This window comes from Panicum virgatum, chromosome 1N (genome assembly GCF_016808335.1).
Source record: "Panicum virgatum strain AP13 chromosome 1N, P.virgatum_v5, whole genome shotgun sequence".
Classification (NCBI taxonomy): Eukaryota; Viridiplantae; Streptophyta; class Magnoliopsida; order Poales; family Poaceae; genus Panicum; species Panicum virgatum.
Genome location: NC_053145.1, coordinates 63,810,410 through 63,830,928, shown reverse-complemented (window position 1 = coordinate 63,830,928; position 20,519 = coordinate 63,810,410). Strand labels below are relative to the sequence as shown.

The 20,519-nt window shown below is 54.0% G+C and overlaps 3 protein-coding genes across 3 annotated transcripts; 2 read left to right on the top strand and 1 right to left on the bottom strand.

The window, feature by feature from the left end:
- Positions 1–9,429: 9,429 nt before the first annotated feature.
- On the top strand, positions 9,430–9,903 carry LOC120653765 (rRNA 2'-O-methyltransferase fibrillarin-like). The gene has a single exon (XM_039931440.1). The coding sequence runs from the start codon at positions 9,430–9,432 to the stop codon at positions 9,901–9,903; it is 474 nt and encodes a 157-aa protein (XP_039787374.1).
- A 433-nt stretch (positions 9,904–10,336) lies between these two features.
- LOC120653764 (probable NOT transcription complex subunit VIP2) lies at positions 10,337–11,285 on the top strand. Its single transcript, XM_039931439.1, has 4 exons — positions 10,337–10,668; positions 10,744–10,821; positions 10,959–11,208; positions 11,272–11,285. Exons 1-4 carry the CDS (start codon positions 10,603–10,605, stop codon positions 11,283–11,285), a joined length of 408 nt encoding a protein of 135 aa, XP_039787373.1. The 5' UTR covers positions 10,337–10,602.
- A 1,160-nt stretch (positions 11,286–12,445) lies between these two features.
- LOC120654253 lies at positions 12,446–14,423 on the bottom strand. The gene is made up of 2 exons (XM_039931769.1): positions 14,059–14,423; positions 12,446–12,682 (listed from the first exon to the last, which is right to left on the bottom strand). Exons 1-2 carry the CDS (start codon positions 14,304–14,306, stop codon positions 12,604–12,606), a joined length of 327 nt encoding a protein of 108 aa, XP_039787703.1. The 5' UTR covers positions 14,307–14,423; the 3' UTR covers positions 12,446–12,603.
- Between the last annotated feature and the right edge of the window lie 6,096 nt (positions 14,424–20,519).

The following is a 20,519-nucleotide window of genomic DNA, read 5'->3' as shown; positions in this document are numbered from 1 at the left end:
AGCCCTTCAACAGGTTATGGCTGGCGCTCATGGAAAGCAAGCTCGCCATCGCGCTGTTCGCCGGCCTCTTCGTCGGGGCAGTGGTCTTGCTCTCTGTGCCGCCGCAGTTCCCGGTCCATGGCGGTAACGGTGAGCTGCTATGGCGAATCGCCAAGCTTGTGAGTTGTGATGTACGGCTTGGTTCTCGCAATCTCGCTCACGGCCTTGTTTTGAACTATCCAAGTTCTCTTGCGGGGCTCGCCGGAAAACTGGGGTGCAGGCTCGCCGGCGGAGAAGATGAACGGTCATGCACAGCCACCTCTAGGTGCGGCTCCCGTCTAGACAATGTCTGTCTGTGCAGTCCAGTTGAGCATGTTTCACAAGAGATTCGCCTCTTCCGCAACGAAAGTTTTCTACGCTGCTGCGGTAACTCGCAACGTTTTCTGGAAGATCGATCACCTACTAATTCTGACAAACATTTTGCAGCCAATATGATGCCAGAATCTCCGGTACCCACAGCGCAGTCCCAGGAAGAAGCCACGAGTTACAAAAGTTTCACTGGTCCATCCATTCATATGCACCTCTCTTCAGCAAATCCCAATGGCTAGTCATTGCAGCTTAATGTATTTTGAGAAATTTCTCTACATTACATTTGTTTGCAGGTGAAGAAATTGCACCGGTCTCTGTTGTACCTCCTCCTCTGAAGCCAATCTGCGACCTCTCCGACCGGCGTTACGACGGCTGCGAGATGTGGGGCGACGCGCGCACGGCGAGAGGCGCCAACAAGTCGTCGGTCTACTTCATCCCACCGCCGTCGCAGCTCGCCACCACCGCGGCAGCCACCTGGAGCATCCGCTCGCAGTCCCGCAAGATCGTCGGCGTCCGCGAGGTCATGGCCAGGTCCCTCAACCTGTCGAGCCTCCGCGAGGCGCCCAACTGCACCGTCCGCCGGAGCGTGCCGGCCGTGGTGTTCGCGCTCGGCGGCCTGACGTTCAACTACTGGCACGCCTTCAGCGACGTTCTGGTCCCGCTCTTCACGACGGCCCGAGCCTTCGGCGGCGAGGTCGAGCTCGTCGCCACCGGCGGCGGCGCCCAGGGCTGGTTCCTCAAAAAGTACGCGCGCGTCCTCGGGGCGCTCTCGCGGTACGCGGTGGTCGACCTCGACGCCGACGGCGAGGTGCGCTGCTACACGCACCTCATCGTCGGCCTCCGCGGCCACCGCGACTTCGACATCGACCCGGCGCGCGCCCCGAACGGCTACGACATGCTCACCTTCCGCTTGTTCGTCCGGGGCGCCTACTCCCTGCCGGTACCGCCAGTTGCGCTCCCATGCAGGTCCGGCGGCACGAAGCCACGGCTCATGATCATCCTCCGCGGCGCGACGCGGCGGTTCGTGAACGCGGACGCCATCGTCTCGGCGATCGAGAGGTCCGGGTTCCAGGTGGTGCGCATGGAGCCGAAGTTCACGGCGGGCATGGACGCGGTCGCGCGCGAGGTGGACGCGTGCGACGTGCTCGTGGGCGCGCACGGCGCCGGGCTGACCAACATGGTGTTTCTGCGCACGGGCGCCGTGGTGGTGCAGGTGATCCCGTGGGGGAAGATGGAGCCCTACTGGCACGCCTTCAGCGACGTGCTCGTCCCGCTCTTCACGACGGCCCGAGCCTTCGGCGGCGAGGTCGAGCTCGTCGCCACCGGCGTCGGCGCCCAGGGCTGGTTCCTCAAAAAGTTCTGCTTTCCCTTTTAAATCATGCCAGTGGTGATGAAATTGCAGCGATCAGCGGCGCGGTCACGCCGGATGACAGCCGGAGCCATCTCCGCCAGCCGCGTCGCTGCCTCTCGCCCGGCGAGCTTGGCCGAACGAGCGAGCCGCGACGGCCGGCAGCAGGCGAGTACGCCGGCCAAGCTCGCCAGGCCGTTTCTGTGCCACTCCGCCCCGGGACGACGCCTACACGCAGAGAGACTCCCTGGTACGACGGCGTCGAAGTGCCCCGGGTGCTCCGGGGCTCCGGCCAGGCGTCGGCGTGGCGTGAAGCGCGGCGCTTTGCTAGTCACTACGACCAGGGAGGAAGGTGGAATACCGACCGGGGTGGACGGTAAATGAAATGCCGTCCACCCTAAGTCGTTGCCGTCCGATGGATGAGATGTGTGCGGCCACGATTGCAGTCCTTGGCTCCAACTCCGCCTCTGTTCTGAAGGGCACCGTCCGGCCCACATCTCTAGCTGCCGGCCTGCCGTGCGGGCACCCTCCACCGGCGGCCGCCGTGCTGGTCGGCCTCCATCTGTGCCGCGCCGCTGATCTCTTCCGCGACATGGACACGCCACCGCACAGACCGGTGGGGTGAGCAGTGTTCCCCGCTGGAGCCGAACAGAACGGCCCGAAGCTTCCGTGCCGCGCTACAGGCCCCGGCAACGTACTCGCCGCCGACGAGGCCGTCATGCCTCCTTTGCTAGCGCAGGCCTCTCGGCCCAGCACGGCCAGCCAGAAACTTCGTGGAGGATTTGAAATACCGTCCACCCGTGCGATTTCTTCTTATTTTCGTTTCTCTCTCCGTGCATCATCTCACAGCCTGAAGTTTTGCACAACGGTGCGGCATTCCATTGCGCGTCTTCTCGAATTTTCGCAGGATTTTTGAGCTCCTGTGCCGCTGTGAAACGGGGAACCCAAGGGCAGCGCAGACGGGTGTCTGAACTCTGAAACGCCGACCATGCTCGCCCGGCCGTTTCTCTTCTAGCTTCTGCAATAGTGCAATACGGTAGGAAAGATCGAGACGAGTTGCTACACCTGATTTTCCGTCCGTTCGTTGTGTTTGATCACGAATGAGCAGCTTAGCTGCAAACACGACAAGCGGCCATCACCGTGCACTGTTCCAGGCGCCGCCCTCCGCCGCCCGGGCGGCCACGCGCATCCCTGCAGAAAGGGTCCGTCGATGTGGCGAACCTTCGGCCAGACGTGGCGCGAAGTTTATGGCCGGGGTGCCCTGCCTGACATCGCCGGACGTCGTCCTTGTTGCCGGCTTTCTGTGCCACCAAACAACCACCGAACAGTGGCGCAGCCATGGCCGCCGAACAGCTGAAGCTCCTTCTGCGCCACCCTTTCGGAACCGGACGATCGCCGTGGACTGCGCGTCGCTGATGCTCGCACGGCGAGTAGGGTCGAACGCCACGAGCACAGGTCGCAATGGCAGCAGACGAGCACGGGCCCGGCACGGCGGCACCAGCCGCAACGTCTTATTGTGCAAACCGTAGCTGATGGCCTCGTGCGTTCGGCCAAGCGTTCCCTATGACGGCGCCATCGAAGCGGATGCGGTGTGGACGCTCCAGGCCTCCGGCGCTCCGGCGAGACGCCGCGTCAAGCGCGCGCCGCTACGACCAGTGTGGTCGGGGGAGGAAATACAGCCCGGGGGTGGACGGTAAATGAAATACCGTCCACCCTGGGTCATTTCTGTACGTTGGATCCGATCTTTGCGGCTGTGATCCATCCAATCCCTGGCCCCGCCTCCTCTGTTCTGAAGAGCGTCGTCCACGACGCGCGCCCGTAGCTGCCGGCCGACCTGGCATGCCACGCGCGCTCCCAATCAGCGTTCACCGCGTCGGCAGGCCGCGGTCTCCCTCCATGGTGCCGCCGCCCTCTTCCTGAACATGGCTACGCCACAGCACACAATTCCAAGAGGCGCCCGACTGCATGCACCATCCGCCGCGGCGGAGCGTGCCGGCCATGGCCGTCACCCTCGGCCCCCTGATGGAGCCCTACGCCCTGCAAGTTGCGAGGGCGCGCCGGCGGCTCCCGGCCATGCCGCGTTGATCATGCTGAATTCTCATGATGTTTCAGCAATCTGTTGGGCTCGCAGCGAGAACCTGATCTGTTGTAGCTTCAGAGTTTGCAGACGGCCATGGATACATTGAGCTACGGACTGAGGCCTCCGTGGTTCGTCCGCCATGGCCCATGGTCAACGTACTGTGGCCTGTGATGGAGGAAACGCTTGCGCGGCCATCTTACCCGGCACGGAGATCCCTCGCCACATGCCAGCGATGCGCGATCGCGGAGCGCCCGGCCGGCGGTGGATTCTTGACTGGACCGACGGCCACGGCGGCGACGAGTTCGTCCGATTGCCGCGAGTGAGCTACAACGGAAGCATGCGCGGACGCTTGCAGGCGGCCGGAGCCGGCCGCTAGGGCGTTCCTGTTAGGCTCTGCTCCCGGAAGACGCCTCCATGGAAAGAGGATGCCGAGCGCTCCGGCCTGGCGCGGCGCGGCTACGACCCATCCAGCGTGGTCGGTAAACGAAATACCGTCCGGGGTGGACGGTAATCGAAATACCGTCCACCCTGGGTCGTTACCATCCGTTGGATCGGATCTCAGCGGCCGAGATCGATCCAACCGTAGGCCCTGGCGCCACTATTCTCACGAGCGTTGCCCGCAACCCGCGTCCTCCTCGCCTTGACTTGCCGCACCCGCGTCGTCGCGCCGGTCGGGCAGCCGGCCTCTTTCCGAGCCGCCACCCTCTTCCTGGACACGCACACGGTGCCGCACGCAACGGCGCGAGACCCTCCCCTCCGCTCGCCCCCTCGGTTCAGGTTGCTTGTGGCTGCGGCATGGACAGGAAGGCCAGGCGATGCTAATCCGCGGTGCGCCGGCGCCATCGCTTGTTCGAATGTAACCGGCCGCATGAGCAGAGGTGCTCCGGCGTGAAGATAAACTCGGTCTTAAGCTACGCATGCCACTCAAGTGGACAGGCTTCCCAATCACCAGAATCGCCGTCGTCTCGTTGGGGTTCGCGAGCACGGGCACGCCGGAGAGAGGCTGGCCGCCGCTGTTCGGCACGAAATGGCGTTGAGGAACACTCGAGAAAGGATCTTTTGAAGCAGAAAGCGGCCGCGATGCGGTGGCGCACCGGCGGGACGCCTGCCTGCGGTACCGGGGTGGACGGTTGGAGGCTATGACGACCGTTGGATCAAGCATCTGCGGCTGTTATTGATCCCCCACCCACCCCGCCTCTGCGCATCCCCCATCACTGCGGCGAGATGGTGGCCCACTGCCCTCTCCTTCCTCTCCTTCTTCTTTCTCGAGCAGAGCTCGAGCAGCTCGCTTCCGCCGGCCAAATCCCCGACCTCCGCCCCACCATCTTCAAATTGCCGCCAACCGAAGCTCCCTCACCTCTCTAGCTTCCTCCTCAGCCCCTCTGACATGAGCCCGACCACCGCACGGCCGGGAAACGATTCTCCGGCCGCCGGCCATCCATGGCCATCGAGCTCCACCTCGACGTGGAACTCCTAGCTCCGGCCACCATTTTCTTCGTCTAGCGGCTCAAATCGAAGCTAGGTGAGGCACTAATGCTCATGCTCTCCTCGTTCCAGCGCGTTCCGCGAGTTTCCGCGCTCGTTCCCGAGCCATGCCGCCGCCGGCCTGCTGCTGCTCGCCGCGAGCCGCGCGCACGCGCCCCTGCGCCGCACCGCCGAGCGCCCCTACTCCGTCCGACCCTGATGAATCCTCCCATGGCTTCCCCGTCGTCGACCCGCCTCGCCGTCGGCGAGAGCGCCGCCGCCATCACCGCCTGTGGTACTGCTCCCGTCGCCGGCCCTCTCCGGTCGCCCCCAACCCCAACCAAGCCCACCTACAGGTAGTCCTAGTCGCCCTCATGCTCCTCCACCCCTCCCTCATCGCCGGGAAGCATCCCCATCGCCGGAATCGTCGTTTCCCCTTGCTGCTCTGCTTCAACTCGCGACTAGGGACTTCGTGCAGCAATTCAAACAAGTTCAGGGGGTTTTCTACAATGTCATAGACTCATAGGAATAGTATTTCAGGGACCAAATCGCTTGAAACTTTGAAAATCCATAGAAAATAGTAGAAAAATCGTAAAATAGCAATTTAAGATGTTTTGGAATCCTTGTGAGTAGATCTATGCAGTGGAATCATAATATGATGGGTGTTAGTTGAAAATAATTACTGTAAAAATAGATTTATGCTTGTTAAGGTTTTAATGCTAGTGTTGCTTGTCTTTTTCATAACTGCAGTTATAGTGCTCTAAATGATATGAAATTTTTATGATAGGCTATTCTTGTGATGTGTGAACTGTGGTAAAAATTTCAAGTTCATTAATGGCAGTATATCCGAGTTTTTGATTTAACTTGTTGAATTCTAAGTAAATAGTTTATAAATAATAGAAATGTGTAAAAATGGAAAATGTGATTCCACTGCCCTTGTATGATGTTATTTTGGTCTAAAAAAATATAATATGGCCATGTATTTACAGAAAATATGAAGTTTTACATTTAACTTGCTCTCACACGATTAAGTGCAATAAAGATTTGTCTGTTTTATAATCAATAAAATATATAACCTGAACATGTGAAATTTATGCAGTAGACTATTAGGAGTATTGGTGATCTATTGTGATTTTTGTAGAATTTATTGTGCACTTTACATGTATGATTATATATATATGGCTATATGTCTTAATATCTAAATAAATTAAGAAAAGCTTTAAATAAATTAATTTGGGGTTGGATGCTATGTTTTCTGGTGATCATAAGTCATGTATGACATGTTAGATGTTGCTCATGCAACTCTTGTTTAAGCTTGATATTATTTGCATGTTGCTAAAGCTAGCTCATGACTTTCATGCTTATGGATGCTCAGTCGTGACCTTGTGTCTGTCTTGCTTGCTCTTTTTGATGCATTGTCTATTGTACCTCTGTGCATTCATACATATGCATTATTACACCTCATTTAGGTACGATAGATGAACCACGTGAAGGACATGATATTGGAACCGAACACGAAGACGATGTTTGGTGGACATATTCAGAAGAGGCAAAGAACCAGGAGTACATGCTTGGACCGGAATACTCGCCAATCGAGTGTCATCTAACAAACACTGACCTAGTGTTAATCCCAGGCAAGCCCCGGAGCATAACCTATTATTTTAACTTATGAAATATTATATATGTATTTACTTGCTTATGCATTAAGTTTCTAGGCGTTGGATGAAACCCTAGTTGCATGATTCCTAGGTTCCATTGGTCGGAATACTAGTATGTATATGTCGTTATCCTTGCCATGCTAAAATTAGGATTCGGTAGAAGTCGAGTAATGCCCTGTTACTCGCGAGATACAGGATGTCTTTATGATTTGATTATGGAATATTGGAATATGGGGGAAAGGAAAAGAATTGGAGACCGGACGGGAACTGTCTAGCCCCGTCTGTGTCGGTTAAGGACCGTACCGTTGTCGGCCCTGCTGATCATGTTTGAATTGTACTAACCGCATACCGGGAGTAGGAGGTAGTCGAAACCGGTAAGCCGAGTACTGCCTCATCTCGAAAGTACAGGACTCCAACTCACCTCCTGGGGTAGTCGAGTAGTCGCGGAGAAATGGGGTTGCATATGTTTACTTTTGGTGGTCTCACGTTGAGCTCGGCTGACCATATGATGGTGGGGCGGTCCTGTAGTTCGAGACGGGGAGGGGAATGGTTGGTTTGTATTGTCCGACGGGGCAAATACGTGCCGTGTTGGTTAGGTCCATCTTGCAAGGTTAAATCGGATCGATTCGCCGTCAGTCGCTCTCGGACATGAGCACCTTGATCTCCGAGTCACATCGTAGTAAGCAAATGGAACGAAATAGTATGATACATGTTGATGTTATTTAATCAATTATGTTTTCACATTGATTGTTATAGATCTACAAATCATAGATGTGTAACAACTTTATAACTATAATTTGGAGCTAAAATCTTGAAATTAAGGATCTACCCTTAGATGCTTTTCTGCAAATAAATCCACCAGCCAGAAAGCCGTGCATGTCTAGATAGTGGGCTATGTATACCCATAGTCGGGTAAGTCTTGCTGAGTATTAGTATACTCAGGGTTTGTTGTTTACCCTATTTCAGGTATAGAAGCTAACCAGGATTCGCATCAGTGGGCTCGTTGTGACGTCCTCACGTGTTCATAGTTATCGTTTTGTTTTATTGGTTCTCAATCAAATTTCCTTCTCTCAGGTCATATTCTCTTCCGCTGCTGTCATTTATTTTATGTAAATTCTAAATTTAAAGCTGTTTTGTAAATATTTATGTTATTATCTATTTTGTAAAATTGCATCATGCTGGTACCGTCTACGCTCGCCGTCGCGCGAGACTTCTGGTGTGTTTCGATCGGCCTGTGGGTTGGAAACAGGCTGTCAGGTTATACTTAATTAAGCTAATGCGTCTGATGTGTTCAAATGATGGCAGTTACGCTTAATTAAGCCTTTTAACTTGGCGATTCTGTCACAAAAGGCACGTCACGCAGTTGGTGGACCATGAGTATTGCAAAGTGCCTCACACTGCTGGTTGTGATCTTCGCCTAAGAGCAAGCATTATAAGGCTAACTCAGCAGGCTAAATAGCAGGACACTTCACAAGATTCTTTGCTGGCGGAGAGAGAAGAGGAGAGAGAGGGTCTAGCCGGCGTTGTGCATTTCGTCCGGCTGTCGATGTTCTGACCCGGCGGTCCGGCACCAACTAGTAAAAGTGAGGCGTGATCTCTCTTCCTAGATGGTTGATGCAAGAGGCAACACAGGAACACACGGTTTATCCAGGTTCCAGCCGCGGGACCGTACGTACAACAAGGGGGTGTGTGAGGGCACTGTATTATCTTGCACCGGGGGTGCCTGTAGAAGAAGGCGAGAGTGGTGCAGCGGAAGAAGGAAGGCGAAGGGTGTAAAGGAGTCCCGTGCTGTCACACCGGAGTAGCGGACGCCGGGAGGCCGAATCCTTTACAGTGAGGTAAGAAGAATCAAACTCGATGGAACAAAAATTGTCAGCTATAAACTAACGACTGGAAAGAAGGTTATGAACCATATGAGGAGCAACAAGGACATTGGGAAGACGAAAAGAGCCAGGAGCAGAACCCACGACGGTGACAGGAAGACAAGACCCATCACAAACCATGATGGAAGATGGAGAAGAGGGGTGTGGGGGTCGGACAGAAGAGAGGATACCGGCGTGTGGGGTGGGGTGGAAGAAGGCACCCGAGTCGGCGATCCACTCAGTGCTGACCGGCGGCATCCGCCCCATGGCGCTGAATGACGGCGCCAGTGCGGCCTGGTCCCACCCCCAGGCCATGTCGGCTACTGGCTGGGTGGAGCGGGTGGGTCCAGAACGGCGCGGACAGAGGGCAGCAGCGGCGAGCATGGCCGCCGGCCGGGGCAGAGGACGAGGGCCCCCCTGACCCTGAACCGGCCACATCGGGATGCGCCCAGGCCATGGGGCGCTGAAGGATGGCCAGGGCATACCTCCAGGAGCAGGAGTGGGAGCCGGAGTCGGGTCCGGAGTGCCCCGAGCACCACCATCAGGCCCCCTCCGCCGATGACGCCTTCGGCCTCCCCCACCCCCGGTCTGGCCGGGGAGAGGAGCACCAAGGAGGGGGCCGGGCGCATGCAGGGGTGCGGGCACCGCGGCCGTCGCGGGCGTGGGCGCATGCACGGGAAGTTTGGCAGCAGGGGCGGCGCCAGGGGCCCCGGGGAAGGTGGATCTGGCGGCCGGGGCGGCGGCGGCGCCCTGGGGCAGCCACGCGCCGGGGGCAGCGGCCTGCGCGGCCTACGCGGCGGGCGCGATGGCCTGCGCGGCGTGCGCCCACGCGGCATCCGTAAACTCTGGACTCGTGCAGCGAACCGCAGCGGTCTGCTCGATGGCAGCAAGCGTGTCGAGCTCGCGTCGCAGGGCACGCCAGGCCACAGCGGCAGTCGCAGGGGCGGGGGCCTTGAAGTTCGCGGGAGGCGCAGGGACCACGAAGGTCGCGGGGCCGACCGCGGGGGCTACAGGCCGAGGAGGCCCAGGCGCGGGCTGCACGGCCCCGGCGAAGGCGAGCGCCGCAGCAGCAGGGGCCGCGGGGGCTGCAGCGGCCCAGGTCGCCCGGAACAGGGGAGGCGCAGGAGCAGAAGCGGCGCCTAGGGCCCCCGCGGCATCGGACACGGCCAGGGCGGCGGCGGATCGGGGCGGCCAGCCCTGGGGCCACGCGCCGGGGGCAGGAACCGCGGCCAGCGCGGTGTTGGCGGCGCCCCCCTGCCCAGGAAACGGATCCAGGGGTAGGGCCGCCCGAGGCAGGGCCGCCAGGTGCAGGTGCGGCCTGGGCCGGGGCGGGGGGAGGACCGCCCGCGGCGGCTACCAGCACGGCGGCGGCGCAGCGGCGGACTGGGGCCATACGCGCTGCGCCCCCGGAGCAGAGGCGACGGCCCACACGCGCGGCTCCCCTGGAGCAGAGGCGGTGGCCAGAGCAGAGGACCCGGCGCCAGCAGAGGAAAGGGGAGGGAGGGAGGAGAGGGATGGGGCGGCGCCGGGGGCAAAGGAGGAAGCAGCAGCCGGGATCCACGCTGCAGAGGAGAAGGAGGAGAGGGAAGGGAGGGGCAGCGCCGGCGGCCGGCCAGCCATGGCGGCGGCGGCGACTGCCATGGGAGGAGAAGAGACCTAAGCAAATGATACCATGTAGGAGAGAATAATGACTTGTATTCCTCCAAACCCTAAAAGGGTGGGATATATAGTTCCTATACATGGGCCTATAGATGGGCCTCTATAGATGGGCTCAATATACACCAACAAACTTGGACATCATAATAACCCCTCCTGTTATCAGGTAACTCTTCAGATTATGCTATGGAGTTGCGTCATAAGGAACAACTTCATGAGAATGTACCTGTAATGCAAACACAGCAGTACCCTGTACGTTCATGTTTTTCTGAAATTTGAATAATTTTCCCTTTATTTTTTTTTGACATGATATGCACGTCTTCACAGATGGCAAGGTCAGTTGGCTTTAATTTAGGAAGTAGCTACCCACCAAATCGTCAGCAACACCAGCACGGTGTTAACTCCGTAAGTATGCCATGATTTTCCTAGAACAGCCATATGATTAACCTATCACGGATGTATCACTGTTGCATGATTGAACTTTGATGTTTATGTTGCTCCTTTGTTGAATCATGGTAGTAATCTCAATTATGTTCTATCAGGTCCAGAATGCTGGAACTCAAAATATTGGACTAAGACCACTCAATCAAGCTCCTCCTAGTTTGGCACCATACGATCAAATTTTGCAGCAATACCAGCAGCCGCAGACTCAAAATCCTTTCAGGATGCAGCAGATGCCTTCAGCTGCACATTCATTTCGGGATCAGATTCAAAAGATTCAGGGGGGGACGTCACCACCTGATCCATATGGCTTGTTAGGATTACTGGGAGTTATAAGGATGAATGATGCTTGTGACAGAACCGCCAAGTTAAAAGGCTTAATTAAGCGTAATGGCCATCATTTGAACGCATCAGACGCATTAGCTTAATTAAGTATAACCTGACAGATTGTTTCCAACCCACAGGCCGACCGAAACACACCAGAAGTCTCGCATAACGGCGAGCGCAGACGGTACCAGCATGATATAATTTCACAAAAATAGATAACATAAAAATGTACAAAACAGCTTTAAATTTAGAATTTACATAAAATAAATGACAGTAGCGGAAAAAGAATATGACCTGAGAGAAGGAAATTTGATGGAGAACCAATAAAACAAAACGATAACTATGAACACATGAGGACGTCACATCGAGCCCATTGATGCGAATTCTAGTTAGCTTCTATACCTGAAACAGAGTAAACAACAAACCCTGAGTATACTAATACTCAGCAAGACTTACCCGACTATTGGGTATAGTTAGCCCACATATCTAGACATGCAAAGCTTTCTGGCTGGTAGTTTATTTTGCAGAAAAACAACTAAAAGTGGATCCTTATTTTCCATATTTTAGCCCAGGATTTTTGTATGGTAACCATCATGTAATATTTGCCTCCTAACTAGAGCAATCATGATGGAGCATTAAATAACAGTTCAAAATAATCCTCCTCACATATCATTCATATTCCAACTCATTACAACGATGCGGTGCTGCGATCAAGGTGCCCATATCCGAGAGCGACTGACGGCGAATCGATCCGATTTAACCTTGCAAGGTGGACCTAACCAACACGGCACGTATTAGCCCCGTCGGACCATACGGACCAACCATTCTCCTCCCCGCCTCGAACTACAGAACCGCCCCACCTGCATATAGTCAACCGAGCCCTACGAGAGACCGCCAAAAGTAAACATATGCATCCCAATTCTCCGCGGCCACTCGACTGCCCTAAGGGGTGGGTAGAAGTTCTATACTTTCGAAACAAGGCAGTACTCGGCTTACCGGTTTCGACTACCTCCTACTCCCGGCATGCGGCTAGTACAATTTAAACTCGATCACAGGGCCAGACAACGAACGGTCCTTAATTGACACAGACCTGGTCTCCATTTTCTTTTCCTTCTCCAACCTATTCCAATATTCCATATACTCAAAAATAACGAGATATCCTATATCTCGCGAGTGACCAGAAATCACTCGACTTCTATCGAGAAGTATTAAGCATAGCATTTCTATCGTCCTATACATGCTAGTATAATTCAGAGAAACCTAGGGATCATGCAACTAGGGTTCCAATCAACTCCTGAAACGTAATGCACAAGTAATAAATACATATATAGATGTCATAATTTCAAATAATAGAATGTGCACCGGGGCTTGCCTTTTGCTGAGCGAGGTTAGTATTACTTGCGACCTTGGGCTGGGTCTTCACGAACTTTTTCCTGGTCCTGTATTGTTGGTTCTGGACTTCACGACCAACTCAGAGACGACGTCCTCGGCTACGATTCTATATGAGTGCATATGAGATACCAATTAATGCAATGCATATTTCTACACATACACATGCAATCATTGATCGAGCAATAATCAAATTAGTTATGTACATAAAGTAACAAGGTCGAGCACGATAGCAATGACACACATCTTGTATGAAATATTTTCTATATTAAACCTACAGACAAATAAACAAAGCTACACAATTCACCCGACCGTCGTACCGGAAAGGAAAATTGCTAGCTAATGACTTTAGCATACATTAAACTAGGTTTTTACTGGTATAGTATACACTCTGCTCCTAGTCCATTCTATCATGATTAGCATCCTACAGAATTATTATGTCAAGATTATACACCAAATGTTACATTTGCAGGGCAGAAAACAAGAGAAACTACAAATGCTAGAAACAAATTAAATTGCATGAATACAATTTAATAGCACAACTAATTCTTACAAATTATAACATATAATTATACCTAACAATTTATTTTACATGGATTTATTATGATCTTTTATATATGGAAAGAAACTAATATTTCTAATACAACATGCCTAAGTACTAATAAAAATTATTTTTGATTAGCAACCTATATGTTCCGAACATAAAATATTTACTAGTGACAACACAATAGAAAACAACCCTAGCATGAAGTTTTCATGTTTTATCGGCAAGCATAATTATTTAGGCATATTCCTATTACTCATAAACTATTTATTAAACACTAACCAAGTTAAATCAATAACTCATGGACATGTGCACTAATAAATCTGAAACTTTTACCACATCACATACATCACATTACTAATCTACCATAAAAAATTCGCAGCAAAATGAACAACATAACTACATATATGATTTTATCCCTAACAAGCATGAATAAAATTCTAGGATAATATTTTTACACCAACACATGTCATATTATAGGTTCATTGCATAGATCTAATAACAAGGATTACAAAACATCTTTATTTTCTATTTTATGATTTTTTAATGATTTACTATGCATTTTTCAAAGTTTACAACCACTTAAACTAATATTTAAACTAGAGCAAAAACTATTTAGAAAATAAAGATCAACCTGTAAGAAAAGTTGTAGATCTTAGAACAAGGAATCCAACAAATTTTAGTTTGCATTTTTCTGATTTTTCTATGATTTACTATGATTTTTCAAAATTTCAGCCAATTATCGCAAAACAACCATTCGCAGCACTATTCACCTAAGTCATGGACTTCGCAGAAAACACCTTGGGATTCTTTCTATTGCTGTCTGGAGTCCCTGGTCGCGAAAACATGGGAGGGGTGAAAGGGGAACGGCGATTCCGGCCATGGGAGGGCTTGCCGGCGGCGAGGGAGGGGTGGAGGAGTGAGAGAAGATCGGCGCGGACCTGTAGGTGGCCTTGGAGCGCGAGGAGGTGGTCCGTGGTGGCGGTTCCACGGCGGCCGGCGTCCGGCAGTGGTACTGTGCCGCTGCGGCGGCGTTCCGGCGGTCGTGAGCGGCGAGGAAAAGGTCGGTGAGCTTCCTGGGGGCGAGGTGAAGCCGGCTGCGGGGTTGGTTTGGTTCGGGGTGGGGTGGAGGAAGGGGCTCGACGAGAGCAGAGGCGGCAGTGGCCATGGCGGCGATGCGAGGCGGCATGGGCGGCGGCGCGCGCTAGAGCGGCCGAAGGGCGAGCGAGTATGCATAGCGGCGAACGAGCGAGCGAGCGAGATGGACGCGGACGGCACTAGCGAGGACGCGCGGTGCGCGCGTTAGCAAGCGGCGCCGTGGCCAATTTGGCCACGGTGACTAGCCCTCCTAATGGGTTTTAACCCGCCCCTTACCCACCCCTACCCACGCATCAAGATGCAAATCCCCAGACCCAACCCCACCCAAAAATGCATCTAATCAACCCACCCCACCCCTACCCACTCGTAATGGGTTAAACCCATCATCTATGCCATGGACTATCCATGCCTGCGGCCACCATGTGAGCTCTCTTGCATCTCCACGGAAAAGCGAATCGTTACTAGACGGAATTGATAAACATCAAATACTCCACGGCCAGCTCCCGGCCGCCGCGGCGCCGCGTGAGCCACGTCGCGAGCCGCCAGCCTGGCCGCCGCAGGGCTTGCGCCCGGCTGCCGCGCGAGTTCCACGGCCAGCCGCCATGCGAGCTCCACGGCCGGCCGCCGCGCGCCCGCCGCGAGCCGCCGTCCTGGCCGCTGCACGCCTGGCCGCGCCCGGCCGCCGCACGCTCGATGCTGGCGCTCCCCTCCCGCAATGCCTCCTCCAAGTATGACTTCGTCAAGGTCAAGGTCTGGCTAGGGGAGAACGCCGACCACTACTACGTCCTCTCCATGTCTCTCCTCAGCAGGATGCTCACGGTCACCAAGGTGGTCGGACGCGGAGCGGCCGCGGCCGCGCTGGCCGAGGCGGCGGCGGCCGAGCTTGCGCTGGAGGAGGCCGCGACCGCGGATGTGGCAGATGAGGCCGACGGCGACGACGACCGCAGGATCTCCGCCGAGGAGCTCCACGCCGTGCTCGCCTCGCTCGGCGACGCCGCGTGCTCTGTGCCTCTGTTCGCTCGCAACCCACCGCAACCCGCCCCCGACCCTCGCTCGGAGGAAACCCAACCCACCCCGACCCACTCGCTTCGACGACCCATTCCCACCCGCCCAAATATTGCTCACGTGAAGACCCGCCCCAAAAAACCCGTTCCTACCCAACCCACTAGCCGGCCTAACGGTGACCACGCACGGGAGAGAGGCAGAAGGGAACACGTGTGCTTGATATTTTTGACCCAATTTGAATCTTCAAATTTTGTTTAAGACTCCTAATTGAGGGCTAATTGAGGGGTGTTACAATCCTACCCCTTAAAAAAATCTCGTCCCGAGATTTAAATGGAGAAGAAATGATGGAGAACAATCGATAAACTCAGGGATAAAAATCAACCGATGTGGATGCTAGTTTCTAGATTAATCAATATAGCTGATTTTAATGGTATAAATATTGCCAGCTGATTTGCGAATTCCTTGCTCGACATGGTTCCGAAAGACATAAATTTCATAGCAACTCTACTGTCATTATCCAACTGGAGATTAACCGTGCCACTGTGCGAACTAATCAATTATTTTTCCACACTAAAAAGCTCCAGGGCTTCCGTTTTTGCAGCAAGTGACTGTGGATAATATATGTGGACACAATCACCATCAAAGTCGGCTGAAAAGGGCCGGTTGATTATTCTCGTACTAGTAGAAAGTAGGATTTTTAAAGAAGAGAGGTTCTAAGCTTCTCAACGAATATGAATCAGGGAGATTTCTGAGAAGAATCAAATTCTCAATTTGATGGTGAATCTAGATAGAAAAGACGTCCAGGTGAGTTTTAAGGAACTCAGGGAAACTGAAAAGAAAGGGCATCAAGGCAAGTTTTTCTCAAGAATATTCTTGCTAGATATTGTTTATTAATTGAACTACATGAGGCAAGATGCATATGTTGCCATGCATATTAGTGTACTACTATTTCAGAAACTCAAATCTAAAACAGCCCGTTCGCGTCGTTATTTGTCTAGGGCCTACCCCCTTAAAGAGGACGAAGTAGAGAAAAATATTTTATGGGTTGCATAAAAAGACAGTCATAACAGTCCATGTCCCTTCGTACTTAAGCGCCAGCGCGCACCCAGCGGCACAATCGTATGCGTCCATACGAGGCACTAGGTCTCGTCGCGGCACTATAGTTCGAAAGACAATCACCGCTACAAAAGAAAAATCATAGAAAGCAATCCAAGCAGCACAAATTCAGAGAGGTTTTTCAGATTTCAAAAACATCAAAAGTTCTACGTAGACATACAGGACACATAACATTAGTTAGCTTGTCATCCGGGTTTCACCTTGTCAGACCCACACCTAAACAATGTGTGATTATGCAATGCAACAATATTGCATTCCTGTTCATGAAAGATGACTATAATGCAGGTGATTAAAATCTTTAACTTATTCACATTGATTCGAGCAAGAATGCAAGTGAATCCATATTAAGGGTAGGAATCAAAATGATTAAGAATAAAGGATATCAATACTCGAAGAACAATAGAATGTCTTAATTCATCAAGGAGGGCTGGAATGGATTATCATTGGGCATCGGAACGAATGGCCTAGAGATGAGGATATATGATTTTGAACTGAACATTGATCCATAGTAGAAAGAATCGATATTTGGATTAACTGGAATGGTCATTGAGTCACGGGTATGATAAGATTGGCTGATTACGAGATAAAAGGTATACGAAGAAAACCAACCGAGGATTTCATTTAACGTTAACATTCCTACTTTAACTATCAAGGAGGGCAAAATCGGCCAAAAGATCCTAACCTTAGAAACGAGAACGACCATACTACTAGACTCACTTCGCACGTCTATTGTTTGAACCAGTAGATAGGTTTTGTTCAATCATAGGCATTTATTTTTCTACTTCCCTAACGACATAAGGTCTGAAATTACTGAAAGTGAGATGTACATGGTACAAAGAAATTTATACGAAAATACTAACAAACAGTCAATACATAATAGTATGCACGATATAATGCATGCATGTACGACCTATACGTTCTCGCCAAAATTTTGCCAACATAACTATATGGCAATATACGTGGATATTCGGTGGCATACTTACGTACTCTCCCTATTATATATCTAGTCCTTTTGTACTCGTTCTAACTCACGCAATCGTTTATTAGTGTACCTATAGAAAATCACATGATATATATATATATATATATATCCACGTCTGGACCCTTCGTGCCAGCACACACGAACGGCCCCCATGTGTCCTACGCCACATGGGTAACGCATATGCAGTTGCCCACATATTCACACATACATCACCATCCACTATAGAGATGGCGCCCATGCGTTTAATGCTGCATGGACAGCGCTGCATACGTTACCGAGGCAACGTATTCACTTCCCGTACAAATCGTCTTACGGGACACCCAAGGGCAAACGTGTCCCAAGGTACACGGTCATGGCCAATCGCATGACAGATTTACATCTCGTAACATTGCCTTACGAGATGGCCGTGATTGCAATCACACGGCGGGATTAGCTGTTACCTGCTGCAGCAGCGGCGAGCAGAGCGACGCGACGCGGGCGCAGGAAGGATCGGCCGGCGCATTGCAGGACAAGGGAACCTGGGGTGGACGGTATTTGGAACACCGTCCACCCTCTGGGTTTCTTCTCATTTTCGTTTCTCCCTCCACGGATGAAGTTTAGATCTGAAACCTTGCACGCCGGTGCTGTGATCCGATACGAGTCTACCCGAATTCTTGTAGGATCTTCGAGCTTCTCTGCCCCGGCGAAATCGGGGGACCTTGCTGGACCTGGACGGTATCTGAAATGCCGTCCAGCCGTTCTTCTCGTTATCAGTTCTGGTTTCCTTTTTAAATCATGCCAGTGGGTGATGGAATTGCAGCAATCAGCGGCGCGGTCACGCCAGGCCAGATGACAGCCGGCGTCGTTGCCTCTCGCCCGGCGAGCTTGGCCAAACGAGCGAGCCGCAGCGGCCGGCAGCAGGTGAGCACGCCGGCCGGCGGCCGCCACGCCGTTTCTGTGCGACTCCACCCCGGGAGGACGCCTACACACAGAGAGGACTCCCTGGTACGACGGCGTCGAAGTGCCCCGGCCAGGCGTCGGCGTGGCGTGAAGCGCGGCGCTTTGCTAGTCACTACGATCAGGGAGGAAGGTGGACGAAATACCGACCGGGGTGGACGGTAAATGAAATGCCGTCCACCCTAAGTCATTACCGTCCGATGGATGAGATGTGTGCGGCCACGATTGCAGTCCTTGGCTCCGACTCCGCCTCTGTTCTGAAGGGCACCGTCCGGCCCACATCTCTAGCTGCCGGCCTGCCGTGCTGGTCGGCCTCCATCTGTGCCGCGCCGCTGATCTCTTCCGCGACATGGACACGCCACCGCGCAGACCGGTGGGGTGAGCAGTGTTCCCCGCTGGAGCCGAACAGAACGGCCCGAAGCTTCCGTGCCGCGCTACAGGCCCCGGCAACGTACTCGCCGCCGACGAGGCCGTCATGCCTCCTTTGCTAGCGCAGGCCTCTCGGCCCAGCACGGCCAGCCAGAAACTTCGTGGAGGATTTGAAATACCGTCCACCCGTGCGATTTCTTCTTATTTTCGTTTCTCTCTCCGTGCATCATCTCACAGCCTGAAATTTTGCACAACGGTGCGGCATTCCATTGCGCGTCTTCTCGAATTTTCGCAGGATTTTTGAGCTCCTGTGCCGCTGTGAAACGGGAAACCCAAGGGCAGCGCAGACGGGTGTCTGAACTCTGAAACGCCGACCATGCTCGCCCGGCCGTTTCTCTTCTAGCTTCTGCAATAGTGCAATACGGTAGGAAAGATCGAGACGAGTTGCTACACCTGATTTTCCGTCCGTTCGTTGTGTTTGATCACGAATGAGCAGCTTAGCTGCAAACTAAATGCGCCACACGACAAGCGGCCATCACCGTGCACTGTTCCAGGCGCCGCCCTCCGCCGCCCGGGCGGCCACGCGCATCCCTGCAGAAAGGGTCCGTCGATGTGGCGAACCTTCGGCCAGACGTGGCGCGAAGTTTGTGGCCGGGGTGCCCTGCCTGACATCGCCGGACGTCGTCCTTGTTGCCGGCTTTCTGTGCCACCAAACAACCACCGAACAGTGGCGCAGCCATGGCCGCCGAACAGCTGAAGCTCCTTCTGCGCCACCCTTTCGGCACCGGACGATCGCCGTGGACTGCGCGTCGCTGATGCTCGCACGGCGAGTAGGGTCGAACGCCACGAGCACAGGTCGCAATGGCAGCAGACGAGCACGCGCCCGGCACGGCGGCACCAGCCGCAACGTCCTATTGTGCAAACCGTGGCTGATGGCCTCGTGCGTTCGGCCAAGCGTTCCCTATGACGGCGCCATCGAAGCGCGGATGCGGTGTGGACGCTCCAGGCCTCCGGCGCTCCGGCGAGACGCCGCGTCAAGCGCGCGCCGCTACGACCAGTGTGGTCGGGGGAGGAAATACAGTCCGGGGGTGGACGGTAAATGAAATACCGTCCACCCTGGGTCATTTCTGTACGTTGGATCCGATCTTTGCGGCTGTGATCCATCCAATCCCTGGCCCCGCCTCCTCTGTTCTGAAGAGCGTCGTCCACGACGCGCGCCCGTAGCTGCCGGCCGACCACGCATGCCACGCGCGCTCCCAATCAGCGTTCACCGCGTCGGCAGGCCGCGGTTTCCCTCCATGGTGCCGCCGCCCTCTTCCTGAACATGGCTACGCCACAACACACAATTCCAAGAGGCGCCCGACTGCATGCACCATCCGCCGCGGCGGAGCGTGCCGGCCATGGCCGTCACCCTCGGCGCCCTGATGGAGCCCTACGCCCTGCAAGTTGCGAGGGCGCGCCGGCGGCTCCCGGCCATGCCGCGTTGATCATGCTAAATTCTCATGATGTTTCAGCAATCTGTTGAGCTCGCAGCGAGAACCTGATCTGTTGTAGCTTCAGAGTTTGCAGATGGCCATGGATACATTGAGCTACGGACTGAGGCCTCCGTGGTTCGTCCGCCATGGCCCATGGTCAACGTACTGTGGCCTGTGATGGAGGAAACGCTTGCGCGGCCATCTTACCCGGCACGGAGATCCCTCGCCACATGCCAGCGATGCGCGGTCGCGGAGCGCCCGGCCGGCGGTGGATTCTTGACTGGACCGACGGCCACGGCGGCGACGAGTTCGTCCGATTGCCGCGAGTGAGCTGCAACGGAAGCAGGCGCGGACGCTTGCAGGCGGCCGGAGCCGGCCGCCAGGGCGTTCCTGTTAGGCTCTGCCCCCGGAAGACGCCTCC

What these genes read in the sequence shown, in the direction of transcription:
- LOC120653765 (XM_039931440.1), top strand. Translation starts at nt 9,430, where the DNA reads ATGCACGGGAAGTTTGGCAGCAGGGGCGGCGCCAGGGGCCCCGGGGAA.
- LOC120654253 (XM_039931769.1), bottom strand. Translation starts at nt 14,306, where the DNA reads ATGCCGCCTCGCATCGCCGCCATGGCCACTGCCGCCTCTGCTCTCGTC. An exon ending in CGCTCCAAGGCCACCTACAG is followed by an intron (nt 12,683 to 14,058) that starts GTCCGCGCCGAT and finishes GCACTCATATAG; the next exon opens with AATCGTAGCCGAGGACGTCG.
- LOC120653764 (XM_039931439.1), top strand. Translation starts at nt 10,603, where the DNA reads ATGGAGTTGCGTCATAAGGAACAACTTCATGAGAATGTACCTGTAATG. An exon ending in TGCAAACACAGCAGTACCCT is followed by an intron (nt 10,669 to 10,743) that starts GTACGTTCATGT and finishes ACGTCTTCACAG; the next exon opens with ATGGCAAGGTCAGTTGGCTT. An exon ending in ACCAGCACGGTGTTAACTCC is followed by an intron (nt 10,822 to 10,958) that starts GTAAGTATGCCA and finishes ATGTTCTATCAG; the next exon opens with GTCCAGAATGCTGGAACTCA.